Source organism: Somniosus microcephalus, chromosome 6 (genome assembly GCF_052327205.1).
Source record: "Somniosus microcephalus isolate GS21.2 chromosome 6, FLI_Smic_1.0, whole genome shotgun sequence".
In the NCBI taxonomy this organism is placed as follows: Eukaryota; Metazoa; Chordata; class Chondrichthyes; order Squaliformes; family Somniosidae; genus Somniosus; species Somniosus microcephalus.
In genome coordinates, this window is record NC_140992.1 from 27551408 (window position 1) to 27578294 (window position 26887).

The 26887-nt window shown below is 44.6% G+C and overlaps 1 protein-coding gene across 2 annotated transcripts in view; it reads left to right on the top strand.

Moving 5' to 3' along the window:
• LOC147115548 (sodium/hydrogen exchanger 9-like) overlaps nt 1-26887 on the top strand; it is a 567900-nt gene that overhangs the window by 57682 nt on the left and 483331 nt on the right. For both annotated transcript variants that reach the window (XM_085989869.1, XM_085989868.1), the window contains exons 3-4: nt 802-879; nt 1892-1968. In XM_085989869.1, the coding sequence (XP_085845995.1) occupies nt 802-879; nt 1892-1968 (155 nt within the window). The remainder of the gene's footprint in view (nt 1-801; nt 880-1891; nt 1969-26887) is intronic.

Below are 26887 nucleotides of genomic sequence, written 5' to 3' on the forward strand. Positions count from 1 at the left end.
GTGGCCAGGCTTGTGCATGTGAGCCAAAGAATGGAATGACTCTTAACGCTATTGCAGATTATTTATGTGCTCCTGCAAGGTATGTGTCTGTGAAAACCAAATAAACCCAACCAGAGTGATGCAGTGCAACAGTGGTAAGGAATGCCAGGTCAAAACAAGCCAAAAAAATAATAATGCTTGGAAAATTTTGACCCATTCAGAAAGTGTTCCATACTCCGAAACCTCCGGCAGAAGAAAACGGTGGCCGTAATTTAGCAATGTCAGAACTTTAAAACTGTGCTTTTCTTTGCACAGGCCTCTGAGCGCCAGTTTAATAGCACTTTCCTCCCCAATAAATTTCCACAAGTACATTCTGCAAGGATGCTTGTTTGAGTAATGCAGTGTTAAAATAGTACTGACCAGATTTTAAACTATGAAATATTAGCACTCACCAGTGTATAAAGGAGCTGTTGGTTTACCACTATAAATACTGATAACTGACACAAGGTTGTAGAGTCAATTTTATGATGCATCTAATACTATTCTGGTTGGATTTAAATTTTACACGTATCATACAGCTGCTGGATCTCTGCTGACTCAAAAGTTGATGGGATCTGTCTCCTGTTAATTGGTAGTTTTCAACACTGCAAAAAACAGTGTTTACTCAAATACGCACAGAATAGTGGGGAATTGGATAAAATAATCCAGTTGCCATCCAAAATCCAATTCTCCACTTAGTATGTGTGGTGTAAGAATGTGAATTTTCAACAGTCAGTTGGAAGGCTACAGTGATGTTATCTGATCTTGTCTCTTATTTTTCAGGTAACATTTGATTCAGAAATTTTCTTCAATGTCCTCTTACCGCCGATAATATTTTATGCTGGGTACAGTCTGAAGAAGGTGAGAATGGTGGACTTCAGTTTCTGAAGGGCACGAATGTTTAAAATTAAGGTGGTTTCTAGAGTGACTTTCACAGTGACTGCCCTCGTTAAATATTCTTTTAGAAGTTTACTTTTTCAATCAGTGTTCTTTTAAGTCATTGGATGTTTAGACCCTGTTTAAAAGTGTGTGTCTCTTTCTGCCCAATGCCTCAGCTGGTAAAGCCAGAAGGTACATAGAGACTGGAAGATCCTAGGTTTGATTCCAGTCTGTTCAGTTGGCTGATCACAGATAGGGGGCTGAGCTGCGGACCTACAGTTGGCCTGGTGCCCCTGGGCTAAGGAGAGGAAAATCGTCCCTGAGGTTCCTGATCCTGATTGCTATCTAGTGACTCGTGCTGGAAAGTGCACGTATATAGGTATTGGGTGAGGGCAGGATTATACAATTAAATAGCATGTCTAACCTTGCACATGAAGACTAGATACTGGGCCGAAGTACCAGAGGGTGGCTGGTGCACGTGCATTATAGAAATATATTCTAGCATAAGTCAGGACCTCACGGCGGAAAATTAAAGAGACAAGCAGGTATATTTTCTCCCCTCTTCGTTTTTTTTCTGTTTTTCATCCTCTCCATTGTTGCTTTCTATTTTGTAGTGGAATAGAAGACAATAGTTCCTGGGCCTTTGCCAGTGGTGTTCTTTAGCTAGCTACTAGGAGTCTCAACAAAGTAAGCATAGGAGGTGAGCCATCCACCTCTTTGTCCTGAAGCATCTGCATTGCAGTGAAGGCTCCCCTTTGATGATGGACACATGACGAGGAACTTGCAATGTAGGGAATTGTGACTTTGGTCCTATCTAGCCAAATTTCCCAGTTCTGATTCTATAACTACAGTATTTATCATTGCCAGGATATCCCATCACCTGATGCTGATGGGAATGACTTCAAAGCTGATACGGCTCACTATTAGGATGTACTCTGAAATAGTACGGTAACGTTACATACCATCTTTTGATCTGAACTTGTTTTTTTAACAGAGGCAATTCTTCCGCAATTTGGGCTCGATTCTAACCTATGCTTTTATAGGCACTGCCATCTCCTGTATTGTGATTGGGTGAGTAACTTTTGTGGCCATAAATGTAAGCTTGTCTGTAATTCCATGGTTGCAGACTTCCATAATTAATGGCTAAAGTATCTTTAGTAGTACAAACATGGGTGAGGGTCTAGGAACCAGACAGTCTGAACTTTTATTTGGCGGTTTTGAAATATGAAAGTACTGATTTTTATGGCATTCCAGAAATTGCAGTAACTAGTTAGGTACTGTCTAGTGGTTGTATCATAAAATGCTTTCAAAAGATCAGTAAAGTTTCACATCATGTCCCCATTATCAGGCTTTTTACATTTATTTTTCACACTGCGTGAAAGTGGCCTTGTTGCTAAATTTCATTTTTCCTCTCACTCTCTCCCACCTGCCTTTACTTGCTCATGATGACACAGTTCAGATTAGAAACTTACCAGGTAATGGATCATTGAAGACTTCGGTGCCCGCTACAAACTCCGTTCCCTAGCAACTGACTCCATCCCTCTCCCTGGCAACTGTCTGAGGCTGAACAAGATCGTTCGCAGCCTTCGTGTCGTATTCGACCCCGAGATGAGCTTCAGACCACATATCCGGTCCAACGCCAAGGCCACCTACTTTTACCTCCATAACATCGTCCAACTCCACCCCTGCCTCAGCTCATCTGCTGCAGAAATCCTCATTCATCCCTTTGTTACCTTTTAGACTTGACTATGCCAATGCTCTCCTGGCCGGCCTTCCATCTTCCACCCTACATAAATTTGAGCTCATTGAAACCGCTGCTGCCCATATTCTAACTCGCCAAGTCCCGTTCACCCATCACCCCTGTGCTCGCTGACCTACATTGGCTCCCGGTCAGGCAACACCTCGATTTTAAAATTCTCATCCTTGCTTTCAAATTCCTCCATGGCCTCGCCCCTCCCTATTTCTTTTTGAGAAAGGTATCTAAGCTATTTGCCTCAACCACTTCCTGTGGTAGCGAGTTCCACTCTCTGAGTAAAGAAATTTCTCCTTATTTCCTGATTTAGGTTTATTAGTAACTATCTTGTATTTATCTAGTTTTGGATTCTCCCACAAGTGGAAACATTCTCTCCACATCTACCCTGTCCAACCCATTCATAATTTTAAAGACCTTTATCAGGTCTTTTCGAAAGAAAAAAGCCCCAACCTGTTCAGCCTTTCCCGATAGCTGTAATCTCAGTTGTGGTACCATCCTTGTCAATCTTTTTCGCACTTTCACCAGTGTTTCTATGTCCTTTTCATAGTATGGAGATCAGAACTGTGCACAGTACTCCATACGTGCGGCCTGACCAGAGTCCTATATAAGTTTAATGTAACTTCACTACTTTTGAATTCTATACTGCTAGAAATAAAATCCCAGTGCTTTGTTAGCATTTTAATTGCTTTGCTGACCTGCGATGCTGCTTTTAATAATTTGTTCACCTTTCTCCCTAGATCTCTCTGCTCTTCTACCCCATTAAGTTTTTTATTTTCTAAGGTGTAGGTGATGTTTCTGTTTTTTCTACCAAAGTGCAACACCTCACATTTATTTATATTAAAGTTCTTTTGCCAATTAACTGCCCAGTCTGCAAGTTTTCTAATGTCTTCTTGTATTATGTTACATTCTTCTCGGTGTTAGCTGTACCCCCAGTTTGGTATCATCTGTAAATTTTGATGTTGAGTTACTTGTTCCTAAGTCCAAATCATTCATGTAAATTATGAATAACTGTGTTCCCAGCACTGATCTTTGTGGAACACCACTTCCTACCTTCTACCAACCCTTTTCCCCTACTCTCTGCTTTCTATTTTTTAGCCATTTTGCTATCCATTCAGCTATTTGTCCCCTGACTCCACATGCCCTAACCTTTGACCTGAGCCGACTGTGTGGTACCTTATCGAAGGCCTTTTGAAAATCCAAGTATATGACATCTACCTCATTACCCTTGTCCACTCTTTCCGTTACCTCTTCAAAGAATCCTGTAAGGTTAGTTAAGCATGACTTAGCCTTTTGGAATCCATGCTGACTTTTATTATATTTTCTAGCTGCTCTTCTATGACTTTTTTTAGTGTAGATTCCAGTATCTTTCCTAACACTGATGTTAAGCTGACTGGTCTATAGTTCCCAGGTTTTGTTCTATCTCCCTATTTGTATATAGGAACTGTAGTGTATGTACTTTGCAGAAGGAACTATATTCTGCAGCCCCTGTATACTGCAGTACCAGTAGTGACCACCGCTGTATATAAGCCTGTGTAGTAACTTTTGCATAGTAGTTCCAGGTTGTCTCCACTCAGTAAAGACCTGTTATAACCAACTCCTGCAGTCCGTGTCTCAATTATACACGAACATAATACTGGCGACGAGCAGATCCGAACTTACCTACAGTCTGCACCACCGCATGGGGATCCATCCCTGAAGCGAAGTTATCAGAGGTCGAGGCCAGAAGGAAGAAAATAAATAAATAAGCGAACAGAAGAAACGGGCGTCGACCGTGGGCATCCGCCTCTGATTCATCGGAGTTGAAGATTTGCAGGAGAGGCTGTCGAGAGCGGGGCTTGGTTATCCTGTCGATGGTGTGTCAGCTAATCGGGCTGGTGGCAGGTAGTACACTGATCCTTCCTGGGCTGTGGCGGTCTAGAGCTCGATCGGGTGGGTTTTCAACGGGGCCGAGCAGCATTGTCGGGAAGAGGAGAGAGAGGGTGGAGCACACAGGGCGCGGCCGGTGCTACGAAGCCGGGCAGCGTACAGACCCGAGAAGAGGGAGGCAAGTGTCCCGCAGGGTTGCTCCGACGACGGGGAAATAATAAAAATTAGAAGCGCAGAAAGCCGCGAGGAGCTGCAGTTTGCCACGGGAACCGCGGAGAGCGGCGTTAGCAGCAGCGCGGGGGGGAAGTGTGCGAAGACCATAGGGCGTCACCATCAAGGCATAAAACACCAGCAACAGCGCTAGCAGCAGCGGAGAAGACAGAAATCGCGGGAGGCACCATCTTAATCCAGCGGGGAAGAAGGCAAAGCACGGGAGGCGCCATTTTGTTAAATCGGGGAAGGAGGCAAAGCGCGGGAGGCGCCATCTTAGATTTCCAAGATGCCGAAGACTGGCAATATCACTGCCTTCGATAATGCAATAGAAGACTGGACCACGTATGTGGAAAGAGTCGAGGTATATTGCAAGGCAAACGAAGTAGCCGATGAGAAAAAGGCATCGGCACTACTAAACTTAATGGGCGCAAGAACGTACGGCCTATTGTGGAACCTGATTACTCCAGCCAAACCGAAGGCAAAGAGTTTTAACGAAATTGTTGCTATCCTACAGGAACACCTAAATGCTACACCGCTGCTGATAGCAGAAAGATTTAAATTCCACAGGAGAAATCAGCATAAAGATGAGAGCAATGCTGATTACCTTACGGAACTACGCAAGCTATCAAAGCACTGCCAGTTCGGAGCAGGACTGGCAGATACCTTACGGGACAAATTTGTCTGTGGACTCCTGAGTGAAGAACCCAGAAGAGGTTACTCTCAGAGAAAGAGCTGACGCTAGATAAGGCTTTCAGCGTGGCAGTATCGTACGAAGCAGCAGCAAGGGGAGCTGCGGAAATACAGCAAAAGCCACAGGAATACGGCACCCATGAAATGACACGGGGATTTGAAAAATGTTATCGCTGCGGCAGAACAACCCATGACCAGAAGGACTGCTGGTCCAAGGACAAAATATGCAGGCAATGCGGAAAGATGGGACACATTGCACGAGTTTGCAGGTCTGGGAAGAAGACTAACGACAACAAAAAGGCTACTAAGGAACAGTACAGGAAAGTACAAAAGATGACGGACAGAAGTTCCGAAGACCAGATGAGCGATAGTGAATCCGGGAACAAGAGACTAAGCTGTCTCAAACTTCACAATGTAATCGCAAAAGAAGATCACCGAACCATTTGGGTCACCCTCACGATAGCAGGGTCCCAAGTCAAAATGGAATTGGATACAGAATCAGCTCTAACCGTCATGAATCGACGAGACTACGAGCGGCTATTCTCACACATACCCTTGAAAGAGACATCCATTGTCTTGAAGACGGAAACGGGGCAGAAAGTATACCCCAGAGGAAAAATAAGGGTGCCTGTCGAATACAACGGCAAGGAAGGAAATACAGAAATTGTATCTGTACATACTGCAAGATGGTGGACCACCGTTATTGGGACGTGAATGGATCAGAAAGATAAGTTTAGACTGGCACTCCATTCAGGCACTGACGGTGGCTGGTAAAAAGGATGACGACGTCACTCCTGGACGATTGTCAACAATCTTAGCTAACGCCAAAGAGGTATTTCAACAAGAACTGGGAACTCTTAAAGGCGTAACTGCCTCGATAAAAATAGAAGAGAATGCAATTCCCAAGTTTTTCAAAGCAAGACCGGTACCATATGCAATTCGCCCAGCCGTCAAGGCAGAGCTGGAGAATCTGGAGAAGGCAGGCGTGTTGTCTAAGGTCGACTGGAGCGAGTGGGCGACACCCATCGTTCCTGTCATGAAGAAAACGTTAAGCAATAAGTCTGAGGAGCCAAGGAAGGTTCGCATCTGTGGGGACTTCAAGGTGACGGTGAACCCAGTCCTTCACACAGTACAATATCCTCTTCCAAGGATAGAAGACATCTTCGCCTCACTGTCTGGAGGGAAGCGTTTTACAAAAATTGACCGAGCACAAGCATATTTGCAGATGGAGGTTGAAGAGTCCTCTAGGAAGTATCTCACGATAAACACTCACAAAGGTCTTTACCAGTATAATCGATTGGTATTCGGAGTAGCATCAGCTCCGGCGATATGGCAAAGAGCGATGGAACAAGTCCTGCAAGGGGTTCCGGGGACTCAGTGTTACTTGGACGACATCCTAGTGACAGGTGAAGATGACAGTGAACACCTTGCCAACCTAGAGCAGGTGCTCACTAGACTACGAGAACATGGGCTACGAGCCAATCGCCCCAACTGCGAGTTTTTTAAGAAACAGATATCGTATTGTGGCCTCGTAATTGATGAAGAGGGGTTACATAAGTCCCCTGACAAAATTGAAGCGGTAGTTAAGGCTCCAGCGCCTGAAAATGTGTCGCAACTGAGGTCATTCCTCGGATTGGTGAATTACTACCATAAGTTTTTGCCGAATTTGTCCACAATTCTGCACCCACTGAACGCCCTGCTACAAACTGGAGTAGCATGGAAATGGAGCGGGCCTTTCAGAAGAGTAAGGACCTAATCACTTCAAGAGAAGTATTGGCTCACTACAACCCATCACTACCGATAAGACTGGCGTGTGATGCGTCTCCCTACGGCATTGGAGCGGTACTGTCACATAAATTCCTTGATGGTTCAGAGAGGCCGATAGCTTTTGCGTCACGCTCGTTAACGTCAGCTGAGCGCAACTACGCCCAGATTGACAGAGAGGCCCTCAGCCTGGTGTTGGGGGTGAAGAAGTTCAATCACTACCTGCACGGTCAGAAATTTACTCTACTAGCTGATCATCAACCTCTTGTCTCCATTTTCAACCCTCAGAAGGGCGTACCGATAATGACAGCACAACGGCTACAGAGGTGGTACCTTTTCCTAGGGGCACACCAATATGACATCGAGTACAAAGGAACTAAACAGCATGGGAATGCTGATGGATTGTCGCGCCTACCGTTGCCGACGGTGGAAGAAGCACCTGCAGTGGATCCAGTGGAGATATTCCACTCGACCATAGTCGAATGTCTACCTGTGACGAATGCAAACATAGAAAAGGAAACACGGAATGACCCGACACTATCACGGGTCTATGATTTAACGGTGAAGGGATGGCCAGCACATGGCGAACCACTGCTGCCAGCATTCTCGCCGAGAAGAGAACAGCTGTCAGTGTGCAGAGGAACCTTGATGTGTGGATCCAGAGTAGTAATTCCACCTAAGTTGACGGATAGAGTGCTCAATGAGCTTCATGAGGGTCATCTGGGTGGGGTAAAAATGAAGAACTTAGCCAGAGCGTTTGTGTGGTGGCCGGGAATCGATAGAGAAATCGAGGAGATGACCAAGAGCTGTACAGGATGCCAGAAGGTCCAAAACGCCCCACCACAAGCCCCTCTACATCCATGGGAGTGGCCCTCATCTCCATGGCAAAGGGTGCACATTGATTTTGCTGGTCCATTTATGGACTCGATGTTTTTAATTGCGGTGGATGCACATTCAAAGTGGCCAGAGGTAATAAAAATGTCCTCAACCACCACAGAAAAAACTATCACAGTCTTACGAACCATATTCGCCAGAAATGGGCTGCCTGAACAGATTTGCTCCGACAATGGACCACAGTTTGTGTCTGAAGAGTTCCGGAGGTTCTTAAAGAACAATGGTGTTAAGCATTACACATCCGCCCCATATCATCCAGCCACCAATGGGTTGGCTGAGAGGTTCGTTCAAACATTCAAGAAGGCTATCAAGGCAATGTGTAATGAAGACATACCCCTACAACACAAGGTGGATAACTTCTTGTTTGCCTACCGGAATGCGACATATGCGGTTACCAACCAAACTCCAGCCATGATGTTCTTCAATCGAAGACTACGATGCCGCTTGGATTTGGTTAAGCCAAACATCAGATGAGATGTGGAGAACAGGCAGTTTCAGAATATGAATGAAAGGCCGACCAGGAGTTTTTTGATGGGTCAACCAGTTTTGGCCCGGGACTACCGCACAGAGAAATGGTAGCCAGGAACGATCTGTACACGGCAAGGACCTCTAATGTATACCGTGGACGTTGGAGAGAGCATTGTAAGACGCCATGCTGACCAGATTCTAGAGTCACTGGAAAACGTTAATTCCACACCACGATCCGATACACCTGGTGATGAAACCGAAGTACCAATTGCATCTACCTCAGAATCGGTGACATTGGAAGCAGACGAACCAAACAACGACGTTGATCCCGACTCAACTTTGCCAGAAGAACCTGATACCCCAAAGAGGCGTTATCCAGACAGAATCAGGAAGCCTCCTCAAAGACTGAACTTATAATTGCTTAACTTCAACTAATGTATCGAGCAACTGTAATTGTAAATATGTTATTTAATTATTAATCGAATGTTATGTACTGTTTAGCTAAAAGGGGAGGAATTGTAGTGTATGTACTTTGCAGAAGGAACTATATTCTGCAGCCCCTGTATACTGCAGTACCAGTAATGACCACCCCTGCATATAAGCCTGTGTAGTAACTTTTGCATAGTAGTTCCAGGTTGTCTCTACTCAGTAAAGACCTGTTATAACCAACTCCTGCAGTCCGTGTCTCAATTATACACGGACATAATAGGAACAACAATAAATTAAGGATTGAGGAGGAAGCAACAAAGACTTGCTTATGTCTGGAAAGTATAGCTGCAGGCTGGCAAGAGCCAAGGCTGAGTGACCACAGAATGTTCTTTTGAGGTACAGCTTGAGCTTAACCAGTTGAAGTTGTGTAGCTTCCCATGACAGAGCACTGTTGAGCTTTCACTGGTTGTCCTGCCAGGATCACCCTACCCATCGGGACAGGAAGTCCAGCCTTTTGGAGCTTGGGGGTCTGATAACACATGGCAAAACTAGTGAGATGGTTGCATATGATTACTCAATAATTTGAGATCCCTCTGCACGCACACAGGAAGAGAGATTCCCAAAAGTGAAACTCCCGTGCACACAAAGTGAGGCCCCAGTCACATGTACAAAAAGATGAGGTCTCTATTACGTCCGTGAATGATTGAGACTCGGACAGCAGGAGTGGAACAAAATATGTCTTTACTGATGGAAGTCAATAGTGAAACTGAAACAACAGAGGCTCACTAGCGCCTTTTATACAGGGGTGGTCACTGCCGGTACTGCAGTCTGAGACCAGTTATTCTCTTAAAGGTACATACACAACAATTCCTCCCCTTTTAGATAAACAGTACATAACATTCATTTAACAACTAAATGATAACTAATTACAATCGCAATTACTGTTGCTAGATACATTGGTTAAGTTTAAGCAATTATAAGTTCAGTCTTTGAGGAGGCTTCCTGATTCTGTCTGGATAACGCCTCTTTGGGGTATCAGGTTCTTCTGGCAAAGTTGAGTCGGGATCAATGTCGTTGTTTGGTTCATCTGCTTCCAATATTACCGGTTCTGCGGTAGCTGCAATTGGTACGTCGATTTCATTACCAGGTGTATCAGATCGTGGTGTGGAGTTGACGTTTTCCAGCATGGCGTCTTACAATGCTCTCCCCAACGTCCACGGTACACGAGAGGGCCTTGTCGTGTACAAATCGTTCCTGGCTGCCATTTCTCTGTGCGGTAGTCCCGGGCCAAAACTGGTTGACCTATCTTAAAACTCCTGGTCGGCCTTTCATTCATATTCTGAAACTGCCTGTTCTCCACATCTCTTCGGACGTTTGGCTTAACCAAATCCAAGCGGCATCGTAGTCTTCGATTGAAGAACATCATGGCTGGAGTTTGGTTGGTAACTGCATGTGTCGCATTCCGGTAGGCAAACAAGAAGTTGTCCACCTTGTGTTGTAGGGGTATATCTTCATTACACATTGCCTTGATAGCCTTCTTGAAGGTTTGGACAAACCTCTCGGCCAATCCATTAGTGGCTGGATGATATGGGGCAGATGTGTAATGCTTAACACCATTGTTCTTTAAGAACCTCCGGAACTCTTCAGACACAAACTGTGGACCATTGTCAGAGCAAATCTGTTCAGGCAGCCCATTCCTGGCGAATATGGTTCGTAAAACTGTGATAGTTTTTTCCGTGGTGGTTGAGGACATTTTTATTACCTCTGGCCACTTTGAATGTGCATCCACCGCAATGAAAAACATTGAGTTCATGAAGGGACCAGCAAAATCAATGTGCACCCTTTGCCATGGAGATGAGGGCCACTCCCATGGATGCAGAGGAGCTTGTGGTGGGGCGTTTTGGACCTTCTGGCATCCTGCACAGCTCTTGGTCATCTCTTCGATTTCTCTACCGATTCCCGGCCACCACACAAACGCTCTGGCTAAGTTCTTCATTTTTACCCCACCCAGATGACCCTCATGAAGCTCATTGAGCACTCTATCCGTCAACTTAGGTGGAATTACTACTCTGGATCCACACATCAAGGTTCCTCTGCACACTGACAGCTGTTCTCTTCTCGGCGAGAATGCTGGCAGCAGTGGTTCGCCATGTGCTGGCCATCCCTTCACCGTTAAATCATAGACCCGTGATAGTGTCGGGTCATTCCGTGTTTCCTTTTCTATGTTTGCATTCGTCACAGGGAGACATTCGACTATGGTCGAGTGGAATAACTCCATTGGATCCACTGCAAGGTCGTCTTCTTCCACTGTCGGCAACGGTAGGCGTGACAATCCATCAGCATTTCCATGCTGTTTAGTTCCTTTGTACTCGATGTCATATTGGTGTGCCCCTAGGAAAAGGGTCCATCTCTGCAGCCGTTGTGCTGTCATTATCGGTACGCCCTTCTGAGGGTTGAAAATGGAGACAAGAGGTTGATGATCGGTTAGTAGAGTAAATTTTTGACCGTGCAGGTAGTGATTGAACTTCTTCACCCCCCACACTAGGCTGAGGGCCTCTCTGTCAATCTGGGCGTAGTTACGCTCGGCAGAAGTTAACGAGCGTGACGCAAAAGCTATCGGCCTCTCTAAACCATCAAGGAATTTACGTGACAATACCGCCCCAATGCCGTAGGGAGACGCATCACACGCCAGTCTGATCGGCAGTGCTGGGTTGTAGTGAGCCAATACTTCCTTTGAAGTGATTAAGTCCTTGCTCTTCTGAAAAGCACGCTTACAATCATCGCTCCATTTCCATGCTACCCCCGTTCGTAGCAGGGCGTTCAGTGGGTGCAGAATTGTCGACAAATTCGGCCAAAACTTATGGTAGTAATTCACCAATCCGAGGAATGACCTCAGTTGCGACACATTTTCAGGCGCTGGGGCCTTAACAACCGCTTCAATTTTGTCAGGGGACTTATGTAACCCCTCTTCATCAATCACGAGGCCACAATACGATATCTGTTTCTTAAAAAATTCGCACTTGGGGCGGTTGGCTCGCAGCCCATGTTCCCGTAGTCTAGTGAGCACCTGTTCTAGGTTGTTAAGGTGTTCACTGTCATCTTCACCTGTCACAAGGATGTCGTCCAAGTAACACTGAGTCCCCGGAATCCCTTGCAGGACTTGTTCCATCGGTCTTTGCCATGTCGCCGGAGCCGATGCTACTCCGAATACCAATCGATGATACTGGTAAAGACCTTTGTGAGTGTTTATTGTGAGATACTTCCTCGAGGACTCTTCAACCTCCATCTGCAAATATGCTTGTGCTAGGTCAATTTTTGTAAAACGCTTCCCTCCAGACAGTGAGGCGAAGATGTCTTCTATCCTTGGAAGAGGATATTGTACTGTGTGAAGGACTGGGTTCACCGTCACCTTGAAATCCCCACAGATGCGAATCTTCCTTGGCTCCCCGGACTTATTGCTTAACGTTTTCTTCATGACAGGAACGATGGGTGTCGCCCACTCGCTCCAGTCGACCTTAGACAACACGCCCGCCTTCTCCAGATTCTCCAGCTCTGCTTCGACGGCTGGGCGAATTGCATATGGTACCGGTCTTGCTTTGAAAAACTTGGGAACTGCATTCTCTTCTATTTTTATCGAGGCAGTTACGCCTTTAGGCGTGCCCAGTTCTTGTTGAAATACCTCTTTGGCGTTAGCTAAGATTGTTGACAATCGTCCAGGAGTGACGTCTTCATCTTTTTTACCGTCCACCGTCATTGCATGAATGGAATGCCAATCTAAGTTTATCTTCCTGATCCATTCCTGTCCCAATAACGGTGGTCCACCATTTGGCAGTATGTAGAGATACAATTTCCGTATTTTCTTGCCGTTGTATTCGACAGGCACCCTTATTTTTCTTCTGGGGTATACTTTTTGCCCCGTATACGTCATCAAGACGATGGATGTCTCTCTCAAGGGTATGTGTGAAAATAGCCGCTCGTAATCTCGTCGATTCATGACGGTTAGCGCTGATCCTGTATCCAATTCCATTTTAACTTGGGACCCTGCTATCGTGAGGGTGACCCAAATGGTTCGGTGATCCTCTTTTGCGATTACATTGTGAAGTTTGAGACAGCTTAGTCTCCTGTTCCCGGATTCACTATCGCTCATCTGGTCTTCGGAACTACTGTCCGTCATCTTTTGTACTTGTACGGTTCCTTAGTAGCCTTTTTGTTGTCGCTGGTCTTCTTCCCAGACCTGCAAACTCGTGCAATGTGTCCCATCTTCCCGCATTGCCTGCATATTTTGTCTTTGGACCAGCAGTCCTTCTGGTCATGGTTAGTTCTGCCGCAGCGATAACATTTTGCAAATCCCCGTGTCATTTTGTGGGTGCCGTATTCCTGTGGTTTTTGTTGAATTTCTGCAGCTCCCCTGGCTGCTGCTTCATACGATACTGCCACGCTGAAAGCCTTATCTAGCGTCCGCTCTTTCGCTGAGAGTAACTTCTTCTGTGTTCCTTCACTCAGGAGTCCACAGACAAATTTGTCCCGTAGGGTATCTGCCAGTCCTGCTCCGAATTGGCAGTGCTTTGATAGCTTGCGTAGTTCCGTAAGATACTCAGCATTGCTCTCATCTTTGTGCTGAGTTCTCCTGTGGAATTTAAATCTTTCTGCTATCAACAGCGGTGCAGGGTTTAGGTGTTCCTGTAGGACAGCAATAATTTCATTAAAACTGGTTTGGCTGGAGTAATCAGGTCCCGCAATAGGCCGTATGTTCTAGCGCCCATTAAGTTTTGCAATATCGATGCCTTTTTCTCCTCCGCTATTTCGTTTGCCTCGAAATATACCTCGACTCTTTCCACATACATGGTCCAGTCCTCTATTGTATTATCAAAAGCAGTGATACAGCCAGTCTTCGGCATCTTGCAAATCTAAAATGGCGCCTCCCGTGCTTTGCCGCCTTCCCCGCTGTTGTTAGCGCTGCTTTCCATGGTTTCTTGCGCGTTTAATATATTTTTTTTATTATTTTCCCATCGTGGAACAACCCTGTGGGACTCTTGCCTCCCTCTTCGCGGGTCTATATGCAGCCTGGCTTCGTAGCACCGGCCGCGCCCTGTGTGCTCCACCCTCTCTCTTCCCGACAACGCTGCTCGGCCCCGTTGCAAACCACCCGCTCGAGTTCGCGACCGCCGCAGCCCAGGAAGGATCAGTGCACTACCTGCCACCAGCCCGATTAGCTGAAGCACCGTCGACAGGAACCAGGCCCCGCATCCGACAGCTTCTCCAGCAATCTTCAACTCTGCAACACAGGGCGGATGCCCACGGTCGACGCCCGTTTCTATTGACTCTTACTTTTCTTTCTGGCCTCGACCTCTGCTCACTTTGCTGTAGGAATGGATCCCAGGAGGTGGTGCAGACTGTAGGTAGGTTCGTATCTGCTCGTCGCCAGTATTACGTCCGTGAATGATTGACACACGGACAGCAGGAGTGGAACAAAATAAGTCTTTACTGATGGAAGTCAATAGTGAAACTGAAACAACAGAGGCTCACTAGCGCCTTTTATACAAGGGTGGTCACTGCCGGTACTGCAGTCTGAGACCAGTTATTCTCTTATAAAGGTACATACACAACAGTCTCCATCCTCCTTTTCCCAGCCTCATTACCCCCCTCCTCACAACACCTCAAAAAAATGGAAGCTTCAGCTATTTAAATTTCCTGGGCCTGGAGTACAAGAAAAGACTGCTCCCTGATTGGTAGATTTTGATCAATCAGGGAATAGACTTTTTCAATTCTCCAGACCAGGCACCTGAAAGAGTGGAAATCCAAAGCTGCTGATGTTGGGTTTGCATATCAGCTTCCTGAAGACAGGAACTGTTTATATGGACCAGCTACATAAATGCCGTAGCTACTAGAGCAGGTCAGAGGCTGGGTATTCTCCGGCGATTGACTCACCTCCTGACTCCCCAAAACCTTTCCTCCAACAACAAAGTGCAAGTAAGGAGCGTGATGGCATACTCACCACTTGCCTGGATGGGTGCAGCTGCAACAGCACTCAAGAAGCTCGGCACCATCCAGGACAATGCTGTCCGCTTGATCTCAGCCCATCCACCATCGAAAACATCCAGTCCATCCACCACCGCCACACCATGGCTGCAGTGTCTACTATCTGTAGGATGCACTGTAGTGACTCACCAAGGCTTCTTCGACAGCACCTCCCAAACCCATGCAATCCACCACCTGAAATGACAAGGGCAGCGTCTCCTCAAAGCTCCCCTCCAAGTCACACACCATCCCAACTTGGACATGTATCGCTGTTCCAGCATCGTCGCTGGGTCAAAATCCTGGATCTCCCTCCCCAACAGCACTATGGGAGTATCATCACCACATGGACTGCAGTGGTTCAAGAAGGCGGCTCACCACCACCTTCTCAAGGGCAACTAGAGATGGGCAATAAATGCTGGCATTGCCAGCGCAGCCCATATGCCAAGAATGATTTTTTTTTTAAATACCGCCTTTCATGACCTCAGGACGTCCCAAAGCGCTTTACAGCCAATGAAGTATGTGTTTTTTCATTTGTTTTATGGGATGTGGGCGTCGCTGGCAAGGCCAGTATTTATTGCTCATCCCTAATTGCCCTTGAGAAGATGTAGTCACTGTTGTAATGTAGGAGGCACATGTCCTCCCACTGCTCTCCTGCTGAGAGCAGCAGCCGTACCATCCGTCTGGTTTTTGTTTAATTCACATGACCTTCCCCTCACAATGAAAGATCATCCGTTTCTGCCTTTGCTTTTCAAAAGCTGAGCCCTTTCCATTTACAATGCTCACCTCACATCGAGTAATACCCAGCCAGATATTCAGATAAATGTCATTGTAGTGATCATTCATCTGATTGAAAAATTGAAGTTATGGAGGTAACCGTCTGAACTATGGAGAGGACAGGACCGAGAACATGCGCAACAAATCTAAATAATGTTTTTCAATAGAGGATGTAATAATTAATAAGGTAATTCAAGATGGCCAATATTCATTCAACAACAACAGCTTGTATTTATATAGCGCCTTTAACATAGTAAAACGTCCCAAGGCGTTGCACAGGGGTATTTTAAGACAAATTTGACACCGATCCACAAGGATAAATTAGGGCAGGTGACCAAAAGCTTGGTCAAAGAGGTAGGTTTTAAGGAGGGTCTTAAAGAAGGAAAGAGAGGTAGCGAGGCGGAGAGGTTTAGGGAGGGAATTCCAGAGCTTAGGGCCTAGGCAATAGATGGTTAATAGATTGTAAAATTAAATAAATTACCCCTTACCCTTATCAGTCTGTTCCATTGTTATGATTGTGTTTATTAAATGTTAATATTTATAAAACTGATAGCGAAGTCCAGTGCAAGATAAAGACTAGTATATTTTGCCTCCCTCTAGTGGTGCATCAGCATTTATGATTTATTTCGAGCACTCAAATAAATCAGTCTAAAACCGTTCCTTGTTACTGTTTAGCACTACATATTGGAATTATGCTTAATAAAAATCTATAATTTTGGTCATTGACAATGCTAGCTTCAATCAGTCTCTTGTCTCACTGACCATCCACTGAAGTGAAGAAACAGGGGGAGATAGTGGATGACCACAAAAAGAGAAAGTGAAGCAGAAATGAGAGACTCACAATTGGTAGAGAGGGGAAAATAGAAGTGAAGGATGTATAAATGGAATAGAGTGGTCCAAGGATTCTAAGAAATTCAAATTAGCCTGGTGATTTAATCAGACATGGCCCACTCACTGATTGTGTCAGAGTGATCTGTCAAACTGTTCCCTGAGTTGTGTTATTAACAAAGCAGGTGACTGACCTCCCATTCCAGTTGCTAAACTCTGACCAGCTGTTTAATTGTACATAATGATACCCAGATGCCTGCCTCAAATAAAGTTACCATTATGGTTACAGGCGATTGATAAAGCTCTTTGTAGCCCACAGGGATGGTATGTTGGTCCCTGTGTATGTGCTAGTAAGTGTACAGCTGTACAATTGGCGTTCTGGTATGTGGACCAGCTACATAAATCCCGTGTTAATAGGTCTGGGATTATAGTATGGCTAATGCTTTGTTATGTCAGAGGTTCCAGGATGTGTTTCTGAAGCTGGAAGGTATATGTCCATGGAATATCATCCTCTCGAGCAGTATTTGCTATCGTACTAGTGTTTGGTTCACTGCCACACCTCTTCTAGGAATGCCTACCTTGACGAAGTTCTGCTCTATTTTCTCTCCACTGATGTTGCCTGGCCTGCTGAGTTTTTCCAGCATTTTCTGTTGTTATTTCGAATATCACCCTCTGTTTGGCTTAGGTAAAAAAGCCAAATAAGTACTGGGGGGAGCTCATGGAGGAATGGAAGCCAAGTCAAACGAGATTACACTGTTGGTGTATAAGAACCATATCTGGTGACTTAATTGTAGGGGTGTGGCAAAGCCACCAACGGACTCCTGTATAAATGTATAACTGCCTTTAACAGAGTGCTACAGCACCTATGTTTGTTTACTGTATGTAAATAGCCGTTCTGGATAAGCCCCAGAATCAGCGCGATGGCGCCATCACGTTGGTCACGTGATGCCCCGAACGGCGGGAAACATGATGACGTCATGACGTCAGAGAGTGGGAGGTTCCCAACTCAGACCTCGTGAAACCAGCACCAGAAAAGACCTGTTGATTATTTCTCCTGCATGCAATTGTTTGTTCTCTAGTTTCTATTAAACTTTGTTTTATTATCGGACTGACTCGACCTCAGTGCTTCAGTTGGGGATCTGACGATTCCTACAGGGGTTTGGGTGTAACACATGCTGAGGTACCTAAGCCTGTTTTTGTCCTGACAAAGGGATAGACCACTTGTACAGGCAAGGGAACGTCCTGTGCAAGCACCATGCCTGCCATTTTTAAGTAGTTGAACTCCTAGCCTGATTGCTGGCTGAATATTTTGATGGTTTGGAAGATGTTGGGGAGTGAAGCAGTTAAGGTTGGTGACCTACAGCAGGATATTTTGTGCTCTGCTTCTCCAGCCTGGATACAGCGATTTAATTTGTATGGTTTCAGCTAGGGATTTGACAGTCGGTACACAGAGGAGATGGAAAAGAGGACAACTCTGTCTAGTTCCTTGTTGCTGGGTCGAAGTAGCCAATAGTTTTCACGGACAATGCGAGTTGGGAGTCGAGGATTTTGAACCATCTTCTGAGCATGCTTTCAAAGTCCATTCACTGGAGCATGAGGAGCGCAGTACCCAGTCAAAGGTCTTTACTATGTTCAGGGATAGCAGGGCTGGTGCCTTTGCGCGATTGCAATGGTGCACAATGTTGAACTGCCGTCTGCTGTTGTCCAATGAGAGGTGCAGAGAACACAAATTAAAAACGAAGTTAAGAGAAGGGACTGAAGTCAGGCTGAACATTTTTTACATTGCGGATAATGGACGTGTAGAGTAAGTTACCGGGGAAGGTTATTGAAGTAAATCGATGGGTTCAACAAGCAGTTAGTTGTGTTTGTGGTGAAAAAGGAATTGAATGGTGTGATTTTAAAAAGGAGGCCTGGGTGAGGGTTGAGGTAATTTAAAAAGGGATGACATTGTTGAGCCCAATAGCCCTTTCCTGTAAGAAAGATATTGGGGCGGTATCACATGGGCTGCCCGTATATGCCCCTCCGTCAACTTCAGTACCTGCAGTGGCAGGGTATTTGAGGTTGCTGTTTATTACAAATTCCAATATGCCAGAAGTTGTGTTCTGTAAGGCTGCACTGGGATTCAGTGAAGAGTTTGTCTCCTGGAACGTCAGAGCAAAGCCAGAAAGTAGCATAGAAGCGGCTTCCGAGTGCTCACAGGATCCACATGCGCATTTCACAATGTCACAGTTTCTTTTAGTGCTGTATCCATTACTCGATTGCTCAGGGCCATCAAGCCACGGTTGGGACTTCCATCAAGAAAGCTGCCTTTCTGACTTATTCCAGCTCCTCTGCTGAAATCACTGCAAAAAAAAAAAAGATTTTCAGTCTGCAGCTCAGTGCTTGAGTGATGGGCTCAACTTAATAGAGAGCACAGGGTGGCTTGTTTCTTGACTCTGCTGTATTGCACATGACAATCTTTGTGCTTCATCCATGTCTGAAGAATTAATTAGCCTGAATTCCAGATGGGAATTTTTTTTTTAAGAGTACTGCAGAATTAACAGAAGGGTATGGAATCTGAGATTCCTGCTTTTATAACAAAGAACACCTCTGATCATAAATTGAAAACAGCTGTTTGAACAATGTCGATAAAAGGATACAAGCTCCCAGTTTATTTAGTTCAGTCATGCAGACAGCAGGGCAGGCAAGCAAAAAGTTATAAATAATCTTTTCTCATCGGGTGATTTCTTGTGATTAACATCAAGAATCATAGAATTGAAGCAGAGTATTTGAAATAAGCACTCGACACCAGGTCTGCATTCGAAGACTCAAGCAGTCTTTATTCGCACCGGTGGGGAGACAACCTGCTATCGGTCTAGCCAGGCTTCTCTCTGATGATACAAAGTTTTAAGCAGTCTTTTATACAAAATATAGGTACAGGAAACTCTTTGGTATCCGGCACCGATGGGACCGGCGTGTTGCTGGTTGATCAAAAATTCCGGATGATGGAGAGGGTTATCTACCGAGGCTATTTTTAACAAAGAAAAATAAAAAATCAAGCAATGTGCAGTATACAGTAATTGGGTGCTCACCTACAGAGTGTTGTGTTAAATGGATGGTGGAAGATGCTTGATTAAGTACAGTACTGCCAGTTGAGGGTAATGCAATGACTACCAGCAGCGTGGGATCCACACACTACCCCTGTAAAATGGCGGATCAGAAGAGACTACCAGCAGCGCGGGAGAGTCAGACTCCTGTTACAGGGGTATTGAGGTGTTCCGACTTCGGACAGCGCCAAGAAGCCGAGTAGTGGCAGTTTGGAGAACTAACCCCACTGACTAACTCGGCCACCGCTGGAGACTCTGACTCGGCAACATTGCCGGTTATTGAGGTGTTGTTTTCGGAGTGAGAATTTTGCCGGTTAATAGAGAATTCCGGATATTTAGGCACCGTTTAAATGAGAGTTTCCTGTACATGATTAGCCTCGTGCATGACCCATCTTAACAATTTGATTGGGTTTCGCCCCGCGTGCTCATTTACTGATTGGTTGCCTATGCCGCGTTACATTAAGGTACCGCCTTTATAACCGGAAAAGCATATGTCCGTTATCACCGCAAGCTGTTGTCGCAACTCTGACCTTTGTTTATGTCAGATGGGGTTTGTGGTGATTATTCTTTATGTTTAGTAAGAAGTATTGTGATTGGTTGTTTGTTTCCTGCCTTGGGATATATGCTGTAATCTCATTGGTAGTTGATGTCATGTGATTTGTGGTGGCCATCTTAAATTCAGTTCTTTCCAGCCTTTAGTTGGGACTGGGTGTTGAAGATGTGCTACAGGATTTTTAAGTTAATAAAGCCTAGATTAGAAAGGCAAATCTATTCTTTATTTCAATTTATTAACTTTATGTCAGAATGGAGCGATATCTTCAACCAGAACGATTCAATGCTGACCCTAATTCTGCAGGAGTGGATGATAAATGGAAACATTGGTATTGTACATTAAAAAACTTTTTGGGCGTGTTGGATCAAGAGTCTCTAAATAAGCTGAATATGCTGATCAACTACATTGCTCCGGATGTGTATAAGTATATTTTGGACTGTAAAACTTACGAAGTGGCTATTTCTACATTGGAAAAGATTTTTGTTAAACCAAAGAATGAGGTATTTGCACGTCACCTTCTATCTGCCCGTAGGCAGCAGGTGGGAGAATCTTTGGATACTTATTTACAAGCACTTCGGTGCCTTAGTGTTAACTGTAATTATAAGGCCGTGACGGCTGAAGAATATAAGGAAGAATCGGTACGGGATGCTTTTATTAATGGATTACTGTCTAGATCAATTCGTCAGCAGTTGTTAGAAAATAAGACTTTGGATCTTAAGAGTGCTTTTGAGCAAGCTTCTACATTGGATGTGGCTCAGAGAAGTTCGGATTCTTATGCTCTTTTTAATTGGCCTGTGACTGTGGTTTCGGCAGTTCTGGATGAAAAGGAATTATGTGGACTTAATAGGAGTGGTTTACTAGATTCTGAAACAGTTTCTACTTCAGCGGCTGTTGCCTCTAGGATTCAGAAGTGTTATTTTTGTGGGAACGTCCGGCACCCTCGCCTGAAGTGTCCTGCTCGGGAGGCTGTGTGTAGTAAATGCGGCAAGAGAGGTCATTACGCACGTGTGTGTAAATCATCAGGTTCAATTACCTCCTCTGTGACTATTCAGCCTTTAGATAGGACGTTTATTGCATCAATTTCTGCTGCATTTGCTCATGGCCTAAACAAAGCTATAGTTACGGCCCAAGTTAATGGGTTGGAAGTGAAGGCCCTTATAGATACGGGCAGTACCGAGAGTTTTATAAGTCTTCAGTTTGCAAAGGAGAAGCATTTGAAAATTTCGCCTGTTTCCTATCAGGTGTGTATGGCTCAGCCGACTCTCACTTCACAAGTAGCTGGTTGTTGCCTTGTGAAATTGATTCTTCCAGGTAATACGTATACTGATATACGCCTATCTGTTTTGCCTAATCTCTGTGCGGATATTTTGATTGGTCATGATGTGCTTCAGTTACACGAGTCTCTCAGTCTTTCATTTGGAGGGACTAAGCCACCTTTATCTATTTGTGGATTAACCTCTTTATCCATTTCTCCATTATCACTTTTTTCCAATTTGATGCCGGATTGTAAGCCAATTGCTACCAAGTCAAGAAGGTATAGCAGTCAGGATAGAGAATTTATTAATTCTGAAGTTCAACGTCTCTTATTGGAAGGAATCATTGAACCTAGTTGTTCGCCTTGGCGGGCACAGGTAGTTGTCACGACTAATGAGAGACATAAGAAACGAATGGTGATAGACTATTCCCAAACTATTAATAGGTATACTCAATTAGATGCGTACCCTTTGCCTAAGATTGATGAGCTTATCAATAAAGTATCTCAGTATAAGGTTTTTAGCACTATTGACCTAAAGCGTGCTTATCATCAGATTCCTATTGTTAAGAAGGATCAACCATATACGGCCTTTGAGGCTGGTGGAAAGCTGTATCAGTTTTGCCGAATACCATTTGGTGTTACTAATGGTGTTGCTTGTTTTCAACGGGCAATGGATGCCTTTATAAGTGATAACTCTCTCTCTGACACCTTTTCATACTTAGATGACATCACGGTGTGTGGCAAATCAAGGGTGGAGCATGATTCTAATTTAGAAAGATTCCTTCAAGCTGCGGAAAAAGTTGCTTTAACTTTCAATAAAGAGAAGTGTACCTTTTCGACCACTGAGGTAAATCTACTGGGGTACATTATCTCGGGAAACAAGATTAAACCAGACCCAGAACGTCTGCGACCATTGATTGATTTACCTTGTCCTACTAATTCTAAGGCTTTGCAACGAGTTGTTGGACTGTTTTCTTACTATTCTAATTGGATTGCAAATTTTTCACAGAAGATCCGGCCTCTTATTCGGGTTACAACATATCCTCTATCATGGGAGGCCAGGACGTGTTTTGATAATTTAAAAAAGGATGTCCTTGGAGCAGTTGTGCATTCTATTGATGAGCAGGTTCCTTTTGTGATTGAGACGGACGCTTCTGATTTTGCAATTGGGGCTACTCTGAACCAAAATGGAAGACCTGTGGCCTTTTTCTCACGTACCTTGAACAATAGTGAAAAAAGGCATTCTTCAATAGAGAAAGAGGCGTATGCAATAGTAGAAGCACTGCGTAAATGGAGACATTATTTATCGGGGCGACATTTTACATTGGTAACTGATCAAAAGTCTGTGTCCTTTATGTTTGATGTCAAACATTTTGGAAAGATTAAGAATGATAAAATAATGAGGTGGAGGATTGAGTTGGCATGTTACCATTTTGATATAGTTTATCGTCCGGGGAAGGATAATGTTGCTGCTGATGCGCTGTCGAGGGCTTATTGTTCTGTGATTCACGGAGATACGCTTATTAATCTTCACAATGCCTTATGCCATCCTGGGGTTACGAGGATGATACACTTCGTACGCAGTAAGAATTTGCCCTTTTCAGTTGAAGACGTCAAGCGGGTGACTTCATCGTGTTCTATCTGTGCTTGGTGTAAACCGAATTTCTTTAAGCCTCAACGAGCTCATCTTATAAAGGCTACTTCTCCTTTTGAACGTTTGAGCATCGATTTTAAGGGGCCTCTTCCTTCAACTACTCAAAACCGATATATATTTACTGTTGTGGATGAGTTTTCAAGGTTCCCTTTTGCTTTTCCTTGCGCAGATGTATCGGCTGCTACAGTTATCAAATGTCTGACTCAACTTTTTGTCATCTTTGGGATGCCTGCGTATATCCATTCGGATCAGGGAAGTTCTTTTATGTCTTCCCAGTTGAAGGAATACCTTCAGAGTCGGGGAATTTCTACTAACAGAACTACCCCGTATAATCCCCGGGTAATGGACAGTGCGAACGATACAATGGGGTGATCTGGAAGGCAGTTATGTTGGCTTTGACATCCCGGAACCTTAAGAATACACAGTGGGAAATGGTACTGCCTGATGCCCTGCATTCCATTAGATCATTGCTTTCAATGGCTACTAATGTGACCCCCCCATGAAAGGCTCTTTAACTATCCGTGGAGATCTACTACGGGATATTCGGTACCTTCATGGCTTACTATGCAGGGACCTGTGCTGCTTCGACGCCATGTTAGATTGTCAAAATATGATCCTTTAGTGGAGGAGGTGGAGCTGTTGGAGGCAAATTCCCAATATGCTCATATTCGATTCCAAGATGGGAAAGAAAGTACCGTTTCAATTAAAGACTTGGCTCCTTGTGGTGGCCAGCCCTCTTCTGATGATATTAACAATAGTCATGATTCAGATAATGTGGATGCTGTTACAGACACTACGAATATTTCCAATCCGACTGCAGATAATTATACTTCTATTAGTCAGCCCTCAATGGATGTTCATGACCGTCCCAGTTTACCTCCTGATGGGATTTCTAATCCGGAAACCGTTGAAAATCGGGATATGGATAGCCTTCCGGCAGAAGATACTTCTGTGTCTCTTGGTGTGGGAGGGCAAGGAATTTCACCAAGGTTAAGAAGGTCGACACGAACAAGATATCCGGTCGACCGATTGAAAATGGACTTTTAAATTGATAGTAATGTTTTAAAATTGTTGAAATATTATATATTGTTTTAGTTGAGAGATACTTAATACTTATGTGCAATGTTACTATTTGTTGTTGCTCACTTAGTATTGTGTCATGTTGAATAGTTTTATTTTGTCTGTGCATAGTTTTAGTTGTAAATAATTAATTATAAATTGTAAAGGTTATTTAGGTTGGAGTATATTTTAAAAGGAGGGGTGAATGTGGTGATTATTCTTTGTTTAGTAAGAAGTATTGTGATTGGTTGTTTGTTTTCTGCCTTGGGATATATGCTGTAATCTCATTGGTAGTTGATGTCATGTGATTTGTGGTGGCCATCTTAAATTCAGTTCTTTCCAGCCTTTAGTTGGGACTGGGTGTTGAAGATGTGCTACAGGATTTTTAAGTTAATAAAGCCTAGATTAGAAAGGCAAATCTATTCTTTATTTCAGGGTTTCACCAACTTTGTACTCCTGACTCATTGTTCTGCTTTTCCTGCCCCTCTAGGCCTCTTTACTTCTGACTCATTGTTCTGCTATTTACAATTATCTCCAAGTTACACAGCTTGCAGTCGTTAATCATTCGAACACTACTGCAAAATCAACATGTTATTCTTCGCGTTATCTCAACCACCAGTTAAGCAACTTAGAAAAAGCTGACTACTGCAAAAGGCCTATTAGCTCATTCGATTCCCGAGACCCCTTCTTAACCCTTTAATTATAGTGGAGCTCAAAAGCCCCACTTCAGAATCATAGAAAGTTACAGCACAGAAGGAGGCCATTTTGGCCCATCATGTCCGCGCCGGCCAACAAAGAGCTATCCAGCCTAATCCCACTTCCCAGCTCTTGGTCCGTAGCCCTGCAGGTTACAGCATCCCAAGTGCACATACAAGTACTTTTTAAATGTGGTTCGGGTTTCTGCCTCTACCACCCTTTCAGGCAGTGAGTTCCAGACCCCCTCTTGGTGAAGAAATTTCCCCTCAAATCCTCTCAAAACCTTCCCCCAATTACTTTAAATCTGTGCCCCCTGGCTTTTGACCCCTCTGCTAAAGGAAATAGGTCCTTTCTATCCACTTTATCTCAGCCCTTCATAATTTTATACACCTCAATAAGGCCTCCCCTCAGCCTCCTCTGTTCCAAGGAAAAGCCTTTCCTCATAGCTAAGATTCTCTACTCCCGGCAACATCCTTGTAAATCTCCTCTGTACCCTCTCTAGTGTAATAATCTTCTTCTTAGGCAGTCCCTCGGGAACCGAGGATGACTTGCTTCCACACTAAAAATGAGTTCTCAGGTGACTGATGAGTCCAATGCGGGACCTACAGCCTCTGTCACAGGTGGGGCAGACGGTGGTTGAAGGGGCGGGTGGGTGGGGTGCACTTGGCTTCCGCTTGCTCCCGGCGAAGAGACTCGAGGTATTCGGCGCCTTCCTGTATGCTTCTCCTCCACTTTGTGCGGTCTTGGGCCAGGGATTCCCAGGTGTCGGTGGGGATGTTACACTTTTTCAAGGAGGCTTTGAGGGTGTCCTTGAAGCATTTCCTCTGCCCTCCTGGGGCGCTCTTGCTGTGTCGGAGCTCCAAGTAGAGCGCTTGTTTTGGGAGTCTCGTATCGGGCGTGCGGACGATGTGACCTGATCACGTTTTTCTTGTAATGTGGTGACCAGAACTGCACGCAGTACTCTAGCTGAGGCCTAACTAGTGTTTTATACAGTTGAAGCATAACCCCCCAATAATGATAAAAAGTAAAACACTGGGAATGCTGCAAGGTGCTGGACAGGAATTTGCGTTTATCCTACAGCAACAGGGAAATGTTATCGTGTGATATATGTCCCTGATTTGTTCCTGTTGCCTGCTTGCAGCTGCATTGCTGTTTTGCCAAGTCCTAAACCAGACAGAAGTGGTCACAGAATCAGATTCATGGTTTAAAATCTGACGTTTCCGTGTAAACTGTAATACCTCCATGCCCTAAGGCATGGAATCTTGTAATTGGAAAGGAAAAAAAAAATCAGATTTTCGATGCCTGCTTTTCATAAAGAACATACATACCTTTTTTATGTAGCACCTATCATGACCTTAGGACCTCCAAAGTGTTTCACAGTCAAATTAAGTACTTTTGAAGTGTAGTCACTGTTGTAATGTTGGGAAATATACTGAAAATGGAAAGGAGGTGAGTGGGGAGGATTTGCACGGGTAGTCTTAAGAGTCAGAAGAGTGAAAGGTGTGTACTGGATTCTCGGGCTGCAGAAGGTTGCAGACACAAGGAGAGACGAGGTTATGGAAGAATTTGTAGACGAGGATGAAGTTTTTAAGAGCAATGTGCTGAGGGATTAGAAGCCAGTGGAGATCCAGTGTTGAGGCAATAGGTGAGTAAAACTTGATGTGGGATTTAATGAGGATGGCGGAGTTCTGGATGAGTTGGCGCTTGGGAAGTTAGTGAGGACAGCTGTAGACTTGCCAAGCCTAGAGGTGACAAAAGCAGGGATGAGGGTTTGGGCAGTGGTGGGGGAAAGGTGGGTGATATTACAGTTTGTGTGGCACTGTTCAGGGAGCAGTTCAGGTGCAGGGTGGTTTGTTGGCTGCCAGATAAAATTGGAAGCGTGTTGGGCATCTCCGCACAAGATGATTCAGAACAGGATTTTCTGGTTTGCAAGGAAGATATCCTGGATATCATGAGCTCTTTTAACAGTATGGAGAATTTAATTAAATCA